Consider the following 15,770-nt stretch of genomic DNA (forward strand, 5'->3'; position numbering starts at 1 on the left):
CTCACATAATCATATATTCTTGGTGACACTGCGTCACATGAAGACATGACAAATAATCTGCACATTTATCCAACATGATATTATTTAACTCTGGCTCATTAACATCACTCTGAAACACCGTGCTCTAGTGCCTCCTGGCGGTGAATGTACGGTAATACAGGGTTACAATTACAGTGAGTCTTGAGTGTCAGCTGAATTTAATCTGCTGGATTTTGAGTGTGACACACTATTCACTGCCTTGTTTCCTCTCTTTGTGTGTGTGTGGATGCAGAGGGGGAGAAGAAATGTGAGGGGCAGGATAAAAGTATGTGTGTGTCGATGACGTCACGGATCTCAGGTGTGGCACTGGGAGGAACCAGGTAGGCTTGTTGTGTGTCGTGGTTGTGTTTCGGGCTGCAGACAGACTTCATATTCCACAGACGGGCCTGAAAGCTTGTGTATGTGTGTTTCTAAAAGCAGCTGAGGTTTGTTTGTGCGGAGGAAGGACGTCGTTTCCTGCAGGAAAAAGCAATGGCTACGCTATAATTATCCCCAAACGCGCGCGTGAGTGTGTTGTCTTTTCCTCCCGAGCTCACAGGGACGGTCAGGCTGCGTGCTGTGTGAAAACATGGAGGAACGGTGTTGAAAAGAGAAGTTTTTGAACAAAGATACAGTCTGTGGACACGTGCACTCACGTGAGCTCTGTGGCTTTCACAGTGGTTTTATATCATATATGCGTTTGGGATCGTCCACACTCTTCTGTTCTGCACGCTTCCTGCTGTTGAAGGTTCCGGTGAGTGAGACCAACTTATTCATGTGTGTTTCTGTTTCTGTTCGAGTTCAAATGTTGGAGTTACATTAACAGTGTAGATAGATAGATAGACAGACAGACAGATAGATAGATAGATAGACAGACAGATAGACAGATAGAAAGACAGACAGACCACCAACGCCCTGTAAACAGGAAACGCCAATTAACTGCCTGCTCTATATTCAGTTTACTACTACTATTTTACTTTGGAAAAGGCAGTGGTGAACAATAATGATAATAATAACAGTATTTAACACTGGAACAAAATTCACAAAGTGTTTCACAAAAAAGGAGAAAACATACATCAACAGGTAATTCAAATATTAAAAACAGATGAATACAAACACCATGTATACATCCAAGTAGCATGTTCTATTTTTAATGTATTATTTTAGTAGTATATTATAGTATAGTTCCACGTTACACTTGTTTCAGTGTTGTGCTTTTAACATAAAGAACAGTTACATTGTGATGCTGTTATATTTACTGAAGTACGTTTAATGTCACATCCTGAATACTACTACCCGTTTGATTAAGGATATTTTGAAATCTATTTTACTTAATCAAAAATAATATATAAAATGTAAACAGTGTGAAGCCATAATATGTATAACATGGTAAATATAAATGGCACTGTAGATTTAGTTTGCGCTTTAATATGTTCAGTTGTTTGATCTTTATTTACTATTCTTCAGGTATTTTCTTTTTTCAAATGTATACCACAAATGTGTCATAGATTATTTAAGATGAATTTACGTTATTACTGTAAATTAAGGATTCAGAATGTCTGAAGCCACCATATTTGTGTTTGGAGGAGCTATAAATCTAGGTATTTATCAAAGAATACAACTGTTGTTGGGAGGAAACATTATCTGGACATGGCACGAGTCAGCCTAAAAGAATAAAGAATGTACTCACCTATGAAATAACAAGAAAAATGTGATTTTATTTAATATTTCAACAAACAAAATTGCAAATGTTTGCAGAGTGCTTTATAAGTCATTACACAGTAGTATAATACTGGATTGCTTCTACTGACACATTCACATGTAAACAACATTTTTATATTGAATCTATTCTTGGTGAAACTAGTGAGTCCTTGTGATGTAAATCACATCTTAATTACTGACCATGTTTGGTATTTTTATGTGTAAATAACTTGTAACTATAATTAGCTAAAACTAATATAGAAGAAGTGAAATGTACCACAATTCTAAAAAAAATTGTAACACACTTAACAAGGCATAGATTCTGTTAGGTAAGGTAAGCCTTGAGGGGCTAAAATCAGTTTTTCCAGGGCTGGATGATTCATGGTGTACCCTTAAGTACCCTTAAGGCACAAAGTACCTTAAAGGGATACTTTACAGAAAATGACTGTGGTACAAGTTGAAGTCACTTTTTATAATATTACTTAAGTGAAAGTCTTAAAGTATATGGCATTTGCTGTACGTAAGCTCAGTGGTAGGGTGAGTTGTCTTTCAACTGGAAGTGTGTGGGTTCAATTCCTGGCTCTGACATTTAAGTCCATGTTATGTTATGTTTGTTGTATCATCATATGCTTCAAGGCTGAGTCAGACTCCGTTGTCCAGGTCTTCAGCAGTGATGGACGACATTAACGTGGAGCAGCAGGAGCCACTTCCTGTGGACAGAGATGGGAGACAGTGGGGGACCGAAGAAGACCAGCCTGACAGCGGCAAGAAGCCAGGATGCTGTGAGAGGTTCCAGCAGACCGTCTCAAAGTGGATGCTTCCAGAAGACCTGCGTAGCAAGTACCTGGGCCGTACCAACTGCTGTCCCCCGCCCATCTTCATCATCCTCATCAGTATCGGAGAGGTAGGTCTGCCTTGACACACATGCTGTATGGATTCTGTGATGTAATTATACAGCATGCAGCCCACATTATATGCTGTTAATTATGGTATAGATTAGCTGTGGTTGTATTTAGCTGAGGTTTTTGAAGAGTGGGTGGAATATGTTAAAATTAGAACACTCATTTGACTGGTTTGTAGCTCCACTCTTTTGAAAATCTAAACGCTTCAACATGCTCGCGCTTGTCTTTAACATTTCTCTCTGTGTCTTCTGGCACTCCTGCCACCTCCACTGAATGTCCCAATTCATTGCGTGCAGTAAAGTGCAGGCGGTCGGCATGGTGTCAGTGACAACACTGGTTTTCATGAGTAATAGCTTTTGGTAAAAAGCAGCTCTGGTGGGATTTACAAATGTTCTCCCTCAGTATGTTAACAGGAAGCCACAGTGTCTCGTCCAGGGATATAAACACATCTCATGGAATATGCAGCTTCAGTGGAAGACGTGGTTGAAAATAGTGAACGATGCTGTGACCTAATATTCCCCATGACTATGGCTTAAAAGGGAGGGGCCCTAAATCGCACGCCTGACCCCCTGCATGTCATGTATAATCCCACCAGGAATGTGTTAACAGTTTCCTGTATGTTAAACAATCTGTGCAAAGTTTGCTTTTATTTCTGTGGTCAGTTTACTGTGTGTTTATTTATAAATGCACTATTTGCACCTGACATATTGTGTTTCCTTTGTGTTGCATATTACTTACAGCAGTGAATCTCAAAGTGTGGGCCGTGATTTCACTGCTTTCAGTATTTATTTCCATTTGTTTTTCTTTTCCTTTAGACTTAGACTTAAATTCTATGTAAACATGTTTAAAATAAATACATTTAAATGAAGTAATACATCAAAAAAATGTGTGATTTTAATTAAATTAGATTCCATAAGGGCCATCACAGTAATCCAACACTGACATAAAAACAGCTGCTGTTAGTGTGCTTCATATTGACCACTGATATTAACCCTTTTTTTTTTTAAATATTCACAAAAATGGAGACAAAGACTCAAACACATTTTATTTTAAATAGGTTTTATACTGTTCTGGTGTACAGTGTTTTAATAAAGCATTTTTCTGCAGGTTTTCTTAATTTTAAATTTTTAAAACAGTATTTTATTCAGCAAATTGTAAATAACTGACAGATATTGAACGTTATTCTGGAAAAATGGGCAAAAGCTACTTACCCACAGCACATTTTCTGGCCCTTTTTTATATGGTTAAAATAAGATTTTAAAAAAAGTCCAGATTTATGAATTCACGTGGTTAAAATGTTTTAAATTGTTTGCGATATTTTTTAGCCAAAGTTCACTCTGTCCCGTGTTAATGTCAGACTGTCATTTCACAGGGACGTTTAGTTTCTTCTTCACATTGGGAGTGAACACTTCCCTCTTTGTATTTCACAGATGTCCAGTGTCACTGCATATGAATGCCTGTGCAGATCATTTGCAAGGATATTTATTTACGCAGAGAAACTCACTGTTGCTTTAGTTTTAAATCTATACAAACACAAGCATTCAGACGTCTGAACTGCTCTGTGCCATCACTCTGGGACTTTCTCGGCGTTTCACTCAGTGGGATACTTGTTTTGATAAAGCGTGCCCTCAACATCTGTAGAACTAATTCACTCCTGTCGCTGTTTTTGCAGCTGTTTGGAATTTAGCCTTCTCTCCTCTTTCCTTATGACATTTTATACAGCGTTTTTAGGTAATTTTCTGCCGGATTTTTGTGTCCTCTCTCTGTCGATCAACAGCTGGCAGTGTTTATCTACTACGCTGTGTGGAAGCCTCAGAAACAGTGGGTGACCCTGGATGAAGGCATCTGGAAAAGCCCCTTAACCTACAAACCTGAGAGAAGACAGGAAGCATGGCGCTTCGTCTCCTACATGTTTGTCCACGCTGGGTAAGACTGGGCGGGACTTGTTGGTGATGAGTGAGTGTAACGAGTGGTCACACTCCCACACACACACACACTGATAATGTAGAGCCCCAGTTGTGTGGTAAACAGCAGCCCGCTGAAACTCATGATCTTTCCAGGGGTTTGTTTTGATGCTGTCAGAGGTGGTGATTCATTTCTGTGACTCATTTTGTGGTTTCATTGAGTTTATTAGGCTGATGTGACTCAGATCAGATCTTTTTTAGGGCTGTGTGGACACAGAAACCCAACAACCAATCCAGAGTTTCAAACCAGACCTGCATGACTTCAGACTATGACACTTCCTTTCTCACAGCTGCATTACTTCATTCAGGTTTTTTACTGAAGCACCCATACCTTCTGCACACTTGCAGCAAATCTGAGCCACACAGCGCTATTATTATCTTTACATACATATATATACATATATATGTATATAAACACACATTTTTATTAATTAAATGTTATTATATTTTGATGATAAGTCTGTTGATGTTTTACTTGGATCCCATGAAAAGGAGTGGTAGGAAATGTAAGCATTTTGGCCTCGCTTATGTTTGTTTTTTCTTCAGTGTGTCATGTCAGCAAGTCACACCCAGCAGCTGTTCCAGTGGCATGATCCTAAAATACTCCAGAGATTTCAAACTGGGTTTTTTTTGTTTGGTAAAAACCAAACAAAAAGTAGAATGGTTGAATGAAGTAGAAATACAAAGTCAGCACTGACTGTGTTCTACGCCTGCTCCGGTCTATGTCTTTAGAATACGATGGCTGCTTTATGTCGCCATGAGGCAGCTTTTTCTGCCTGGAAACTGAGGTTTGTAAACTGCTCACTCTCCCACACCAAAGTCCACAGAGAAAATCAGTGTCTGTAGCTTGTTTGGACCAAGGAACCTAATAGTCGACCTCCATGCGTGGGTTGTATGGAACAAATATTTATCTTAATTCAGAGAAATAAATGCTGTTGCTAATATTGTGCACCTTTTTGATTTTATGCACCTGGGTTGACAAACAAGAGAAACTGTGACATTTTCTGTTTAGAAGCAAAATGTTTTTATTTCAAAGTGAAAAACATTACTGCTACTGCCACAGATTCTGTTCACTGCACAGTTCTTTTATTGTTTTTATGCAATTTTTTTATAGGCCTTTCATGCATTTGTGCTGGTTTTAAATCGTAAATTTGGTTTGAAAATGTGGCCCAGCTCAGTTACTAAATAACACATTTGAAGTCACTGATGAAGCAACAGAGCCCGTCTGTGCTGTGTGATGGACTTTATTGTGGGGAGTGAGTGTTTCATAAAGTGACACAAACTTCACTTTTGAGTCAGAGAAGGTCGTCTGATGGACAGATAAAGCAGCAAATATATTCTTAAGGCACTGCAGGCTCAAGCAGGCAGAGCATCCGTGTCTCAGTCTGGTTCTCTTACTATGTCAGTGCCTCATACAACCTCACTTCATTAACTAGCCCTTTAAACTAACATGCCCAGGGACTGAGACGCTGTCTTTATAAAGATGAAAGTGTATGTATGTATGTATGTATAACAGTCACTCATCAGTCCACACCTCTGCCTGCACAGTGTGGAGCACATTGTTGGTAACCTGCTGATGCAGCTGCTGCTGGGAATCCCACTGGAACTGGTCCATAAAGGGTTTGAAGTGGGAATGGTTTACCTTGCCGGCGTCCTGGCTGGTAAGAAACCTCCTGACCTCCTGTCTTACCAAATAAACATTTAACTCATTTTGCAAATCATGTCTGTCAGAAATGAGTTCAAACTGTCATTTCTGTGGATCTTTGTCCTCAGGCTCCTTGGCCAGCTCCATCTTTGATCCTCGCAGTGCGTTGGTGGGAGCGTCTGGAGGTGTTTACGCCCTCATAGGAGGCTATTTTATGAACGCGATAGTGGTAAGTTTACATGCAGCATATGATTTCTGCATTCAAATACCAGACAAATGTTCCATTAGCCAGAATGTCTGCACTTTATCCTCCTCATGAGGGTCACAGGGAGCTGGAGCCAATCCCAGCTGACACAGAGTGAAAGGCGAGTTACGTCCTGGAGGAAATGAATGACCATACTGTTTGAAAATGTTTTGTTTTACTTGTTCTTCTTGATTATAAAAAAACATACTGCCTTCATCAATGAGTTTAAATGTGTTTTAAACCCTAAAATGTTCAGTTTTAGTAAAGTGACACCAACTTGTTATGCTCCTGTGTTGCTAGAGCTACAAATGCAGATTTTCTGTATGATGTAAGAGAGTGAGTGTTGACAGTTGTCCAGCAGCTACATGAAACAGCAAGCATATCCTTAATATACTGCATTATAGACTTAATCTGGCATAGGTTTGATATGATTTAGCCTTTTTTTGTTGTAAAATCAGTATTTCATTGTGTCCCTGCTTGCAACCATGTTTTCAATGACAGTGAGTCTCTGTGTCTCTCACATGCCAAAAAACCCTGACCTGTCACTTTAATATGGTGATCCACTTCATCATAAGGGTGTAAAAATGTTTTTTACATATAGAAATGTGATGCTTTTTCCACATCATATACTGTACATATATATACATGTATATATATATATATATATATATAAGTAAACTGGAGGAGGGAGTAATCATCAGTGTTAGCAAAAATATGTGTGTTTTCAGAATAAATGTCATATTAACCGTTCATATTGATTCTATGGAGCACACATTATATACAGTAGTTATTTTCCTGTAATAATTGTCCTTAAATTGATTTGTTCTGTTTTCAGACCTTATATTTAATGTGTGCTTTAAAAATTGTTACCGTTTCAATTCACAGAATTTCCGAGAGATGATTCCTCTCCTGGGAGTGTTCCGTATCCTCGTCATAGTCATAATCGGTATGTTCACCTGTGTGATTTCGGCCTTTTTCTGAAAAATGTTCTAACTTTAAAATGAAACATTTGACACATGTTTTTTTTCCTCCCCTCAGTGGGCACAGATTTTGGATTTGCCTTCTACAGAAGATTTGCGGCCAGTGAAGAGGGTTTACAGGTAGGATTATCACTTCTGTACCGTAGAGGAAAAACAAAAGAGCCTCAGGAGAAAGACCCAGTTAATGCAGCTAACCTCCCCCACCACGACAGTGTTTGCTTGTGTCTACACATGAGATCAGCAGCTCTTGCTGGGACTTGATACATTATGCAGAAACATACCTGTGTGTATGGGCTCCACTAATAGATGCTGCACGGTCGTTTTTAACTCACTAGGGCACATTTAGAAATGTTGACCCCCCCTCCCCCCCACTACAGAAGTACACAGTTTCATGTTCCTCTTTGACAAATTGTCTTTCCTGCTGACTCTAAAAACTCTGCTCCTTCCACTTTCCCACTCCCGTTGATTTGTTGTGGGCTGTTGAACCAGTCCTGCAACTTTTTGTGGTGTTAACCACATTTCTGTGAGGTCACATGACAGAAGTTGGGGGTCTTTGTTGTTTAAATCAGGCCTTCAGGCTGAATCTAAGCCCTGTCTTCACCCCCCCTCCTCTCAGGTGTCCTTTGTGGCTCACTTTGGTGGAATTGTGGCGGGGATGACCATCGGCTACGTCTTTTTCAGTGCGTACAACAAGAAGCTACTCAAGGACCCACGTTTCTGGCTGTGTATAGTGGCATATGTGATCTTTGTTCTCTTCGCTGTGCTCTTCAATATCTTTCTCTCACCGGCTCCGTGAAAAGCAAAGAGTCACAGCTTTTAAGTTATAAGGAACCTCCTTAATATAAGTTATTAAGGAAGTTATATTGTACTCATGTGTTTAGAGCAAAGTAGCTTTTCAGAGATTCTGAATGTAGTTTTTTCTTTTATTTAAGTGAAAGGGCACCCCCTGCTGTTTATGTGCAGCATCACACCCTATGTGCATGTTTTTTTTTTAAATTTTATTTCAGATGTGATAATGTTAAAATGTGCCTTTTCTTAACTGATTTTTATATCATGATGTGATGTTTTTCTCTTGCCTTTTGTATGTGTTTTTTGAACTCACTTGGTCCTAGTTCATGTTCTTTTTCCAGTTTGTTTTATGAGAGAATATGATTGTCCATGTTGTTACTCATGTGCTGTGGATTTCCAGTATTCCTTAAACACGTGCCTTATACATGGTGCAGACTCTCATCACATCAAACATCTGTTCAGACATGTTGGTCAGTTGTTATTGTATCTGTCAGCACAGTCAACATGAAGAGTTTACTCAGAAGTCTCAGGGATGAATATCCAAAAACATGCCGGTATTGCCCTTTTCTGCTGTTACTGTAAGAATTGATGTACCATCAGGACTTCATGCCGTGTTATTGTTTTAGTCGCGTCCTGTTGACAAGTTACATGATGATGAGTCATAAAACTGTACAAGTTTTTCTTAAAAACTTGGAAATATTTGAACAATAAACATTAAATTCTGGGAAATGTGAGAACTAAATGTAAGTTATAAATAGCAGTGCATTTTATGTTTCGTAAGTCTGTTAATTATAATCCTCATATCACTGGCACTATGTTATTATGTAATAATGTATATTCATATTAATGAATCAAGAAAGAGATTAGACAGTAACTGTGGACCATAAATGAATGTGACTGTATATTCTGAGACAGTGATCTTTGCTGAATTCCACTCATTTCAGATACTGAGGCTGAAGTACAAGTGAAAACACATTGCTGTAACCGGAAGAGAAAGAGAAAACATTAGCTCTGGGATTTTCCCAGTCAGTCACCCTGAGCTCTGAGTGACCCTCTGCACTCTTACGTATGCACTGGACCGCTTTGAATCAATCCTGCTGTGCTGGGATCTCCCTGTCGACCCAGCCTTGCACAGAGTTTGTCATGATCAGTTTAACCGGAGAATTATTTATTAAATGCATTTATGAGACTAACGCTGAGTGAAGTTGGCAGCCAGCGAGGACACAAAGCCATTGATTCTGTGTAAATGTGTTAAAATAATGCATCAAGTGCACGTGGACTTAATTACACCCAGAGAGGGGCAGCAGAGTATGAAATCGGACATGATGACCCATTGATTACTTCACTACAGTAGAAAACTATTGATCCTGCAACGCCTGTGCAAATTACTGCACAGGATTAATAACGTTGGGATTCTAATTACAGCATCAGTGTTTCCTTCTCTTATTTACATGTGGAGAAAATAATGGAGCCCAAACATATTCTATGCTGTCAATCTGGCCTAATCTATCTAAATCTAATCTAATTCATGCACCTAAATGAAGGACCAAAATCCACGATCAGCAGTCAGTCTCTGAGCTGTTAATAATGTCAGTATTTCTGTTGAAAAGAGGCAGACACAGTCAAAAATGACAGTATTTACCTGCTAAGACTGAGGTCATTATTGTGTTAAAAGCAGTTACACCCGTGGGGCTGTGAACTGAAAGATCAGAATCTGTTGGTATTGAATTTTCTCGGCTCAGACGAGTGTTGGCACCCCTCCCTGCAAACACTGTTGATTTGTTGCCACTTTGTTTCTGGCAACAGTGAAGGAGAGGCGGGTCACTGAAGTTTAGGTGACGTGCAGGGCCTCGTGTGGACGGAGCCAACGATTTTTTAAAAACTTTTTGGTGACCGCTTCAGGGCTGCATGACCCGAGGAGATTTAAGTCACCACCGACAGTCTGTCCATGCAGCTGCGAGGTAAATGGAAACTACACACAGCTCCACTCGGGTTTACATACAACAACTGTGCTGGTGACGATTGTTTTATGATGATAAAACTGTTCAAACCCTTCAAACTAGGAAACACACCTCTGGATACACATGTCGTCTGTATGGTTTTTTTTTTGCAAATGTGACAAATTGTTTACGTATTATTATTATTACACTGCTTTTTAACATTTAATTTGATACTATACTTTCTGTTTTGTTGCGCTTTACTACAAATGTGTTTATTTTGTGCTATGCTGATTTCATTTGAAATGATTATGCTGGAATGGTACCCAGTATATTTGAGTTCAGTACCCAAACTTAAATGTTAACCCTTATTTGCAATCTTAGTCTAATTCTCAGTCATTGCTGTGTTCCCTTCAATCCATCAATTCTGAACCATTTCAGAAGACTGACTACATTTCTTTTCGTTTGACATCTTTCTGACAGTCATAATGGCAGAGTGAAGATGGGGGACTGGAACTTTCTTGGAGGGATTTTGGAGGAGGTGCACATCCACTCCACTATGGTAGGCAAGATCTGGCTCACCATCTTGTTCATCTTTCGCATGCTGGTCCTCGGAGTGGCAGCTGAGGATGTGTGGAACGATGAGCAGGCCGAATTCATATGCAACACTGAGCAGCCTGGATGCAAAAACGTGTGCTATGACCTGGCTTTCCCAATCTCCCTCATCCGCTACTGGGTGCTGCAGGTCATATTTGTGTCCTCTCCCTCGCTGGTTTACATGGGCCACGCGCTCTACAGGCTCAGAGCTCTGGAGAAGGTGCGGCATAAAAAGAAGGCCCTGCTGCGGAAGGAGCTGGAGCTGGTCGACGTGGAGTTGGCAGAAGAGAGGAGGAGGATTGAGCGTGAGATGAAGCTGCTTGATCAGAGGAAGCTCAACAAAGCTCCTCTGAGTGGCTCCCTGCTCCACACATACGTGGCTCACATCGTCACTCGCTCCGTTGTTGAAGTGGCCTTCATGACAGGCCAGTATCTCCTTTATGGCTTTTACCTCTACCCACTCTTCAAGTGTGAGCGGGATCCTTGTCCAAATGTCGTAGACTGCTATGTTTCCAGACCAACAGAGAAAAGTGTCTTCATGGTGTTCATGCAATGCATCGCTGCCATCTCCCTCTTCCTAAACATCTTGGAGATCATGCACCTGGGCTACAAGAACATCAAAAAGGCCATCTTGGACTTCTACGCTGACTTGAGAGATGAAGGAGATGAAATGGATGACTTGTTTTCGAAGAAGTACAAAAAAGAGTCTGTTGTGCAAATATACACTGGTGGAGCCAGAAAGGCCACAATTGCCTCTGCACCCAGTGACTACAACCTCTTGATGGAGACGGTGCAGAACACAATTATGTACCCAAACCTTATCAAAGCTTCAACGTGTCTACCTCTTCAGGGCGAGCAGGCCACCCAGCAGGACTCTGATGATTGCAGATGTTCGACTCAAAGCCCCCCAGAGCACAACTGTACCTCGACTACTGATGAGCCCTGTTCAATGTGCTGTGACTTGCTAATAAACCCAAAGCAGGGGGGCAAGGACTTTTTACATCTTCCCCCACACAGTGAGGAAGACAGCAGTGAGAGTGGGAGCCCAGACTCTCTGAAATGCCCACAGAAAGCAGATCACACTTCCTCCCTCCCCACACTGCCGGTGAGCACTTCAAGGAAACCGTGGATGGCTCGTGGCTCTTTCAAATGCTTCACGGTGCTAGAGGGTAAAAGCTCTGATACAGATTCATATGGGGGCGTTAAAGTCAGTAGCAGACCTCCCTCCACTCACACTCCGTCGGACGACAAACATCAAAGCCGGCCCTCCACCCCAGAGTCACTTGATGACTCCATCTCAGGATCCAGGGGCAACACCAGACCGTCTTCCTCCAACTGCAAAACATCAATGGCGAGCAACACAAGCAGCAGGCGAGCTCCAGACCTGCAAATCTGAACTTTGAAGAGTTTCCTCATTTGCATTAATGTCACATATGCCCTCACGTCACAGATTAGACTGTAATTTATATATTGAATTGAGTTTCCTAACAGGGGAGGCGTCACTGATACTTGCTTACTATACTCCCAACTTTAAATACTGAATTCAAATAAACATTGCTTGGTTGAAAGTTTGACTGCTGCAATAATTACTTTAAATGACATGAGAAACAAAATATTGTTTTAAGTATTTTTCCTACTCATTTTGGAATAAAACAGTTTCAGTTGAATCCAACGTGTATCGTTTTGCTGTCTGAAGGAAGGCTAGAAGGAGGCAGTGATGCATCTCTGTTTTATGTTCAGCAGGGGAGATACGACAAGCGTATTCTGTCTTAGCCTCGACATTTCCTCCTCGGTATCACATGCTGCCATCGGAGCATATCAGCACAGAAACAGAAATATTGTTGCTTTTATGTCCTGGTTGATAGCTTTGTTTCTGTCCCTGAGGGACTCACTGAAAATGATGATGTCTGATTAAACCAATGTCACACTTCTTTTTTTCATTTTGCATCAGTGCAAGTGTAAATCCTTCAGTAGTCGCGGTTATGTAACGCCTGCGACTCTGCATCTTTCACCAAGTTAAATTCAAGACATTTTTAATATCACACATAACATTGTTGATCTACAGAACACTATTTGGTGTAGGCGATTGTTACAGGCTGTTTCTGTTGTCTTATGGTGTGTTTCCACCCGCCCGCCTCACCGCTGTATTTCAGTCCAGTGACTGTGTCAGACGGAGGCTGTGCTCTGGTCATGGAGGAAGTACTGAACAAGTATTTTTGATGAACTGATTCTAATGATTCAGCTACACTCAAAACAACTGCTTTACAAGTCACTAGTCACTCATTTGTGTGTGTGTGTGTGTGTGTGTGTGTCGCATGTAAAACCAAGTCAGCCGTGCTGAGGCGAGACAAGCTGAGATTATAGGTGGAAAAGGAGCTCTACAGTCTTTTTTTAACATTTAGCCATTCAGTCACATCCAAAATAACAATAGCCTCTAGTAATTATTGAGTACTAACTATATACATTTATACCTAGCCACAGTAAATATCTATATCCTCATATTCCATCAAAAGGCCTGTTTGAAATATTAGAACAGAAATGAGTTAAGCATTAAGTAGGTAAGTAAGTTTTCATCTTTATCACAATGTAAAATAAAACAAAATAACATGATTAGCAGTGTAACTAAATACTGGTTACTGACATCTTCAAAAAAAAATGATTAACCAAGTCTAAAGAAGTGAGTTGACATGAGGGCACTTTCTCATTCAGGCTTACAATACAAAAACTCACAAACATACTGTACAGTGGAGGATACTTTACATTAAACAAACAAAAAAGAAACCCAGGAAAAGCAGCACAATCTATATTTAAAAAAAGATTGGCTTTAACTTAACATTGTTCTCTTATGTAGAAATTCAAAGTGCCAGTGATATTAACAAAAACAAACCAAAGCTCTGCTGTGGTCTATTCAGCTGTGGCGCCACCTTCTGATTCCAGCTCATAGCGCTGCAGCTGCAGAGACAGAGGCAAACTTCACGTTAGTTGCATTTAACAGCATGATGACAGTTTTATGTCTTGTGTCCAGTTTACCCTTGTTTTGAGGTCTCTGTTTTCCTCTGTTAGACGTGCACACCTCTGCCTCAGGTCAGTCACCTCCTGCTGCAGATGCTCAGTGTCAGTCAAAGTCAGGCCTGCAGCATCAAGGTGCTGCTTCACAAATCTGGAAGGAGTTGGTTAAAGTGGTACTCTTGAGTTGAGTTGTGGCGGTAACAGACAGTAGACTGATTTAATGCTGCAGACAGTGGGGAACAGAAAAAAGAAGTGGACCACCTCACTTTACTGCAGTTCTTCATCACTGATCCACAATTACTGTTGTTTAGCTAATTACTGTGCTTAGCTCAATAACCACCTTCAGCGCTTTTAGTGTGAAGCTGTAGCAGTAAGAAACACTCAGTTCAAATTAGTACAACACTTTTTTCTGAGAATATTGCCATAGACAACAACATTCTGCCTATCTGTCACCCTTGCATGCTCACTTTACCACCAAATATATTATTTGCAGATGTCAAGCAGAATTTGTTGTATATCAAAGGATACTCCAGTGCATTGTTGGGCCTTTCAGGTTGTTCGTACAAAGCCACGAGTACTAAAAACAAAACAAACAAGAACAAAACAGATATAAAATATAATCACAAAATAATACACTAATACAATACTTTGATGTTTATGGTCTTTGGTCTCATTACCTTTGTTACTTTTGCTATAACATTGTCCCCTAGACCCGAGAGAAACTATTTCTACACACAAGAGAAGAGGAGTCACTACCTCTGGTAAGACTGTCAACAACTCCAGCTTTCTCCAAGTATCTTCGAAACTGCTCCCTCCTCGTGTCTGAAGCCTGCAATAAGAAACATCAGCATTTTAACATCCATTTGATTACAAAGCAGTTTGATTAACAGCAATCAACGCAAACAGTGAAATAACAAACAGCATGGTTGATAATAACTTCTACATGGTTAAAAACCTATTATAATAAATCATAAATACATTTATATTCAGTAACATTTTAATATAGAACACCAGTTAACATTTTATAGAGTTTTCGATATTCATTTTTGGGGACCTGTTATTTCTACACCAGTTGTTACTTATATTCATTTTTGATTTGATAATAGATCTTAGTTGCTGATATTGAAATAATTGGTGTCTCTCTATCCCATACTTCTGGATTAATGTGTTGAAAGTTATGAGTCGGTCATTATGGAGGTGAGTAATTCCTTTGTGTTGCCATATAGTGTAGTAAATCCAGTGTGTTACTGGATTTGAAATATGGGTTGAAGCAAAAGTGCATTTAAAGGGTGCCAGTGAACATTTAGTGATTTTGCTGACCTTCCACCAGGTTGTTAATGTTGTGGATATAACTGTATTTTAAAAACGGATTAAGTTGCTTATTGACTGTGGGAGACAAAATGAAGTCTTTGATGGAGATGAGTTTACATTGCATTTATTTCAAAGTTATACAAGAGCTATGATTTTTTTGTTTGCTTCTCTAATTAACACAATTGTATTTTGACATGCAGAAGAAAATGTGGTCAAACGAAAACAATTAAACTCGTTTTGGTCAGACATTAACCGATCAATTTGAGGTTTATTTCCAAACATCTTTATTCTCTCAAACAAAACAATAGCTGTAACAATTGCGCAGGTTTAATCAATTACCAACCAGCTTGCTAATGTTAGCTTAGCAAAGCTGCAGTTACAGGACTAACAGAACATGTATAGTGTGAGATGAAGTAACAGCGAACACACTTACTCTATGATATGACATGGTGATGAGGACTGTGCAGTCGAATTTCCTCTAAATAAACTCGATATAGTTCAGTGTGTGTGAAGTCGCAGTGACTAGTTTAGAAGTAGAGTGCCAATACTGGACAGGACAACTTCAGTTTCGTTTATCACCTTCAAGCAAGAGCTGATGCTTTCAGGTGTTCCTCGTCAAAATACAAATATGACAAAACAATAAATCCAAACCCTATCTGGTTATATTTATGCT

At 39.9% G+C, this 15,770-nt stretch overlaps 3 protein-coding genes across 4 annotated transcripts; 2 read left to right on the forward strand and 1 right to left on the reverse strand.

The window, feature by feature from the left end:
- Window positions 1-261: 261 nt before the first annotated feature.
- On the forward strand, window positions 262-8,972 carry rhbdl2 (rhomboid, veinlet-like 2 (Drosophila)). Of its 2 annotated transcripts, none has more exons than XM_044034704.1 (8): window positions 262-772; window positions 2,356-2,623; window positions 4,399-4,547; window positions 6,134-6,246; window positions 6,359-6,459; window positions 7,360-7,420; window positions 7,513-7,574; window positions 8,071-8,972. In XM_044034704.1, exons 2-8 carry the CDS (start codon window positions 2,393-2,395, stop codon window positions 8,248-8,250), a joined length of 897 nt encoding a protein of 298 aa, XP_043890639.1. In that variant the 5' UTR covers window positions 262-772; window positions 2,356-2,392; the 3' UTR covers window positions 8,251-8,972. The 2 variants fall into 2 exon arrangements, with proteins under 2 accessions (XP_043890639.1, XP_043890640.1); XM_044034705.1 differs by having other exon boundaries at window positions 2,380-2,623.
- A 266-nt stretch (window positions 8,973-9,238) lies between these two features.
- Window positions 9,239-12,538, forward strand: gja9a (gap junction protein alpha 9a). The gene is made up of 2 exons (XM_044034702.1): window positions 9,239-10,204; window positions 10,664-12,538. The coding sequence occupies exons 1-2, from the start codon at window positions 10,152-10,154 to the stop codon at window positions 12,171-12,173; spliced, it is 1,563 nt and encodes a 520-aa protein (XP_043890637.1). The 5' UTR covers window positions 9,239-10,151; the 3' UTR covers window positions 12,174-12,538.
- A 794-nt stretch (window positions 12,539-13,332) lies between these two features.
- On the reverse strand, window positions 13,333-15,698 carry LOC122774923 (c-Myc-binding protein-like). Its single transcript, XM_044034535.1, has 5 exons — window positions 15,531-15,698; window positions 14,543-14,615; window positions 14,315-14,363; window positions 13,808-13,937; window positions 13,333-13,729 (listed from the first exon to the last, which is right to left on the reverse strand). The coding sequence occupies exons 1-5, from the start codon at window positions 15,543-15,545 to the stop codon at window positions 13,682-13,684; spliced, it is 315 nt and encodes a 104-aa protein (XP_043890470.1). The 5' UTR covers window positions 15,546-15,698; the 3' UTR covers window positions 13,333-13,681.
- Window positions 15,699-15,770: the final 72 nt, after the last annotated feature.

Source organism: Solea senegalensis, linkage group LG9 (genome assembly GCF_019176455.1).
Source record: "Solea senegalensis isolate Sse05_10M linkage group LG9, IFAPA_SoseM_1, whole genome shotgun sequence".
In the NCBI taxonomy this organism is placed as follows: domain Eukaryota; kingdom Metazoa; phylum Chordata; class Actinopteri; order Pleuronectiformes; family Soleidae; genus Solea; species Solea senegalensis.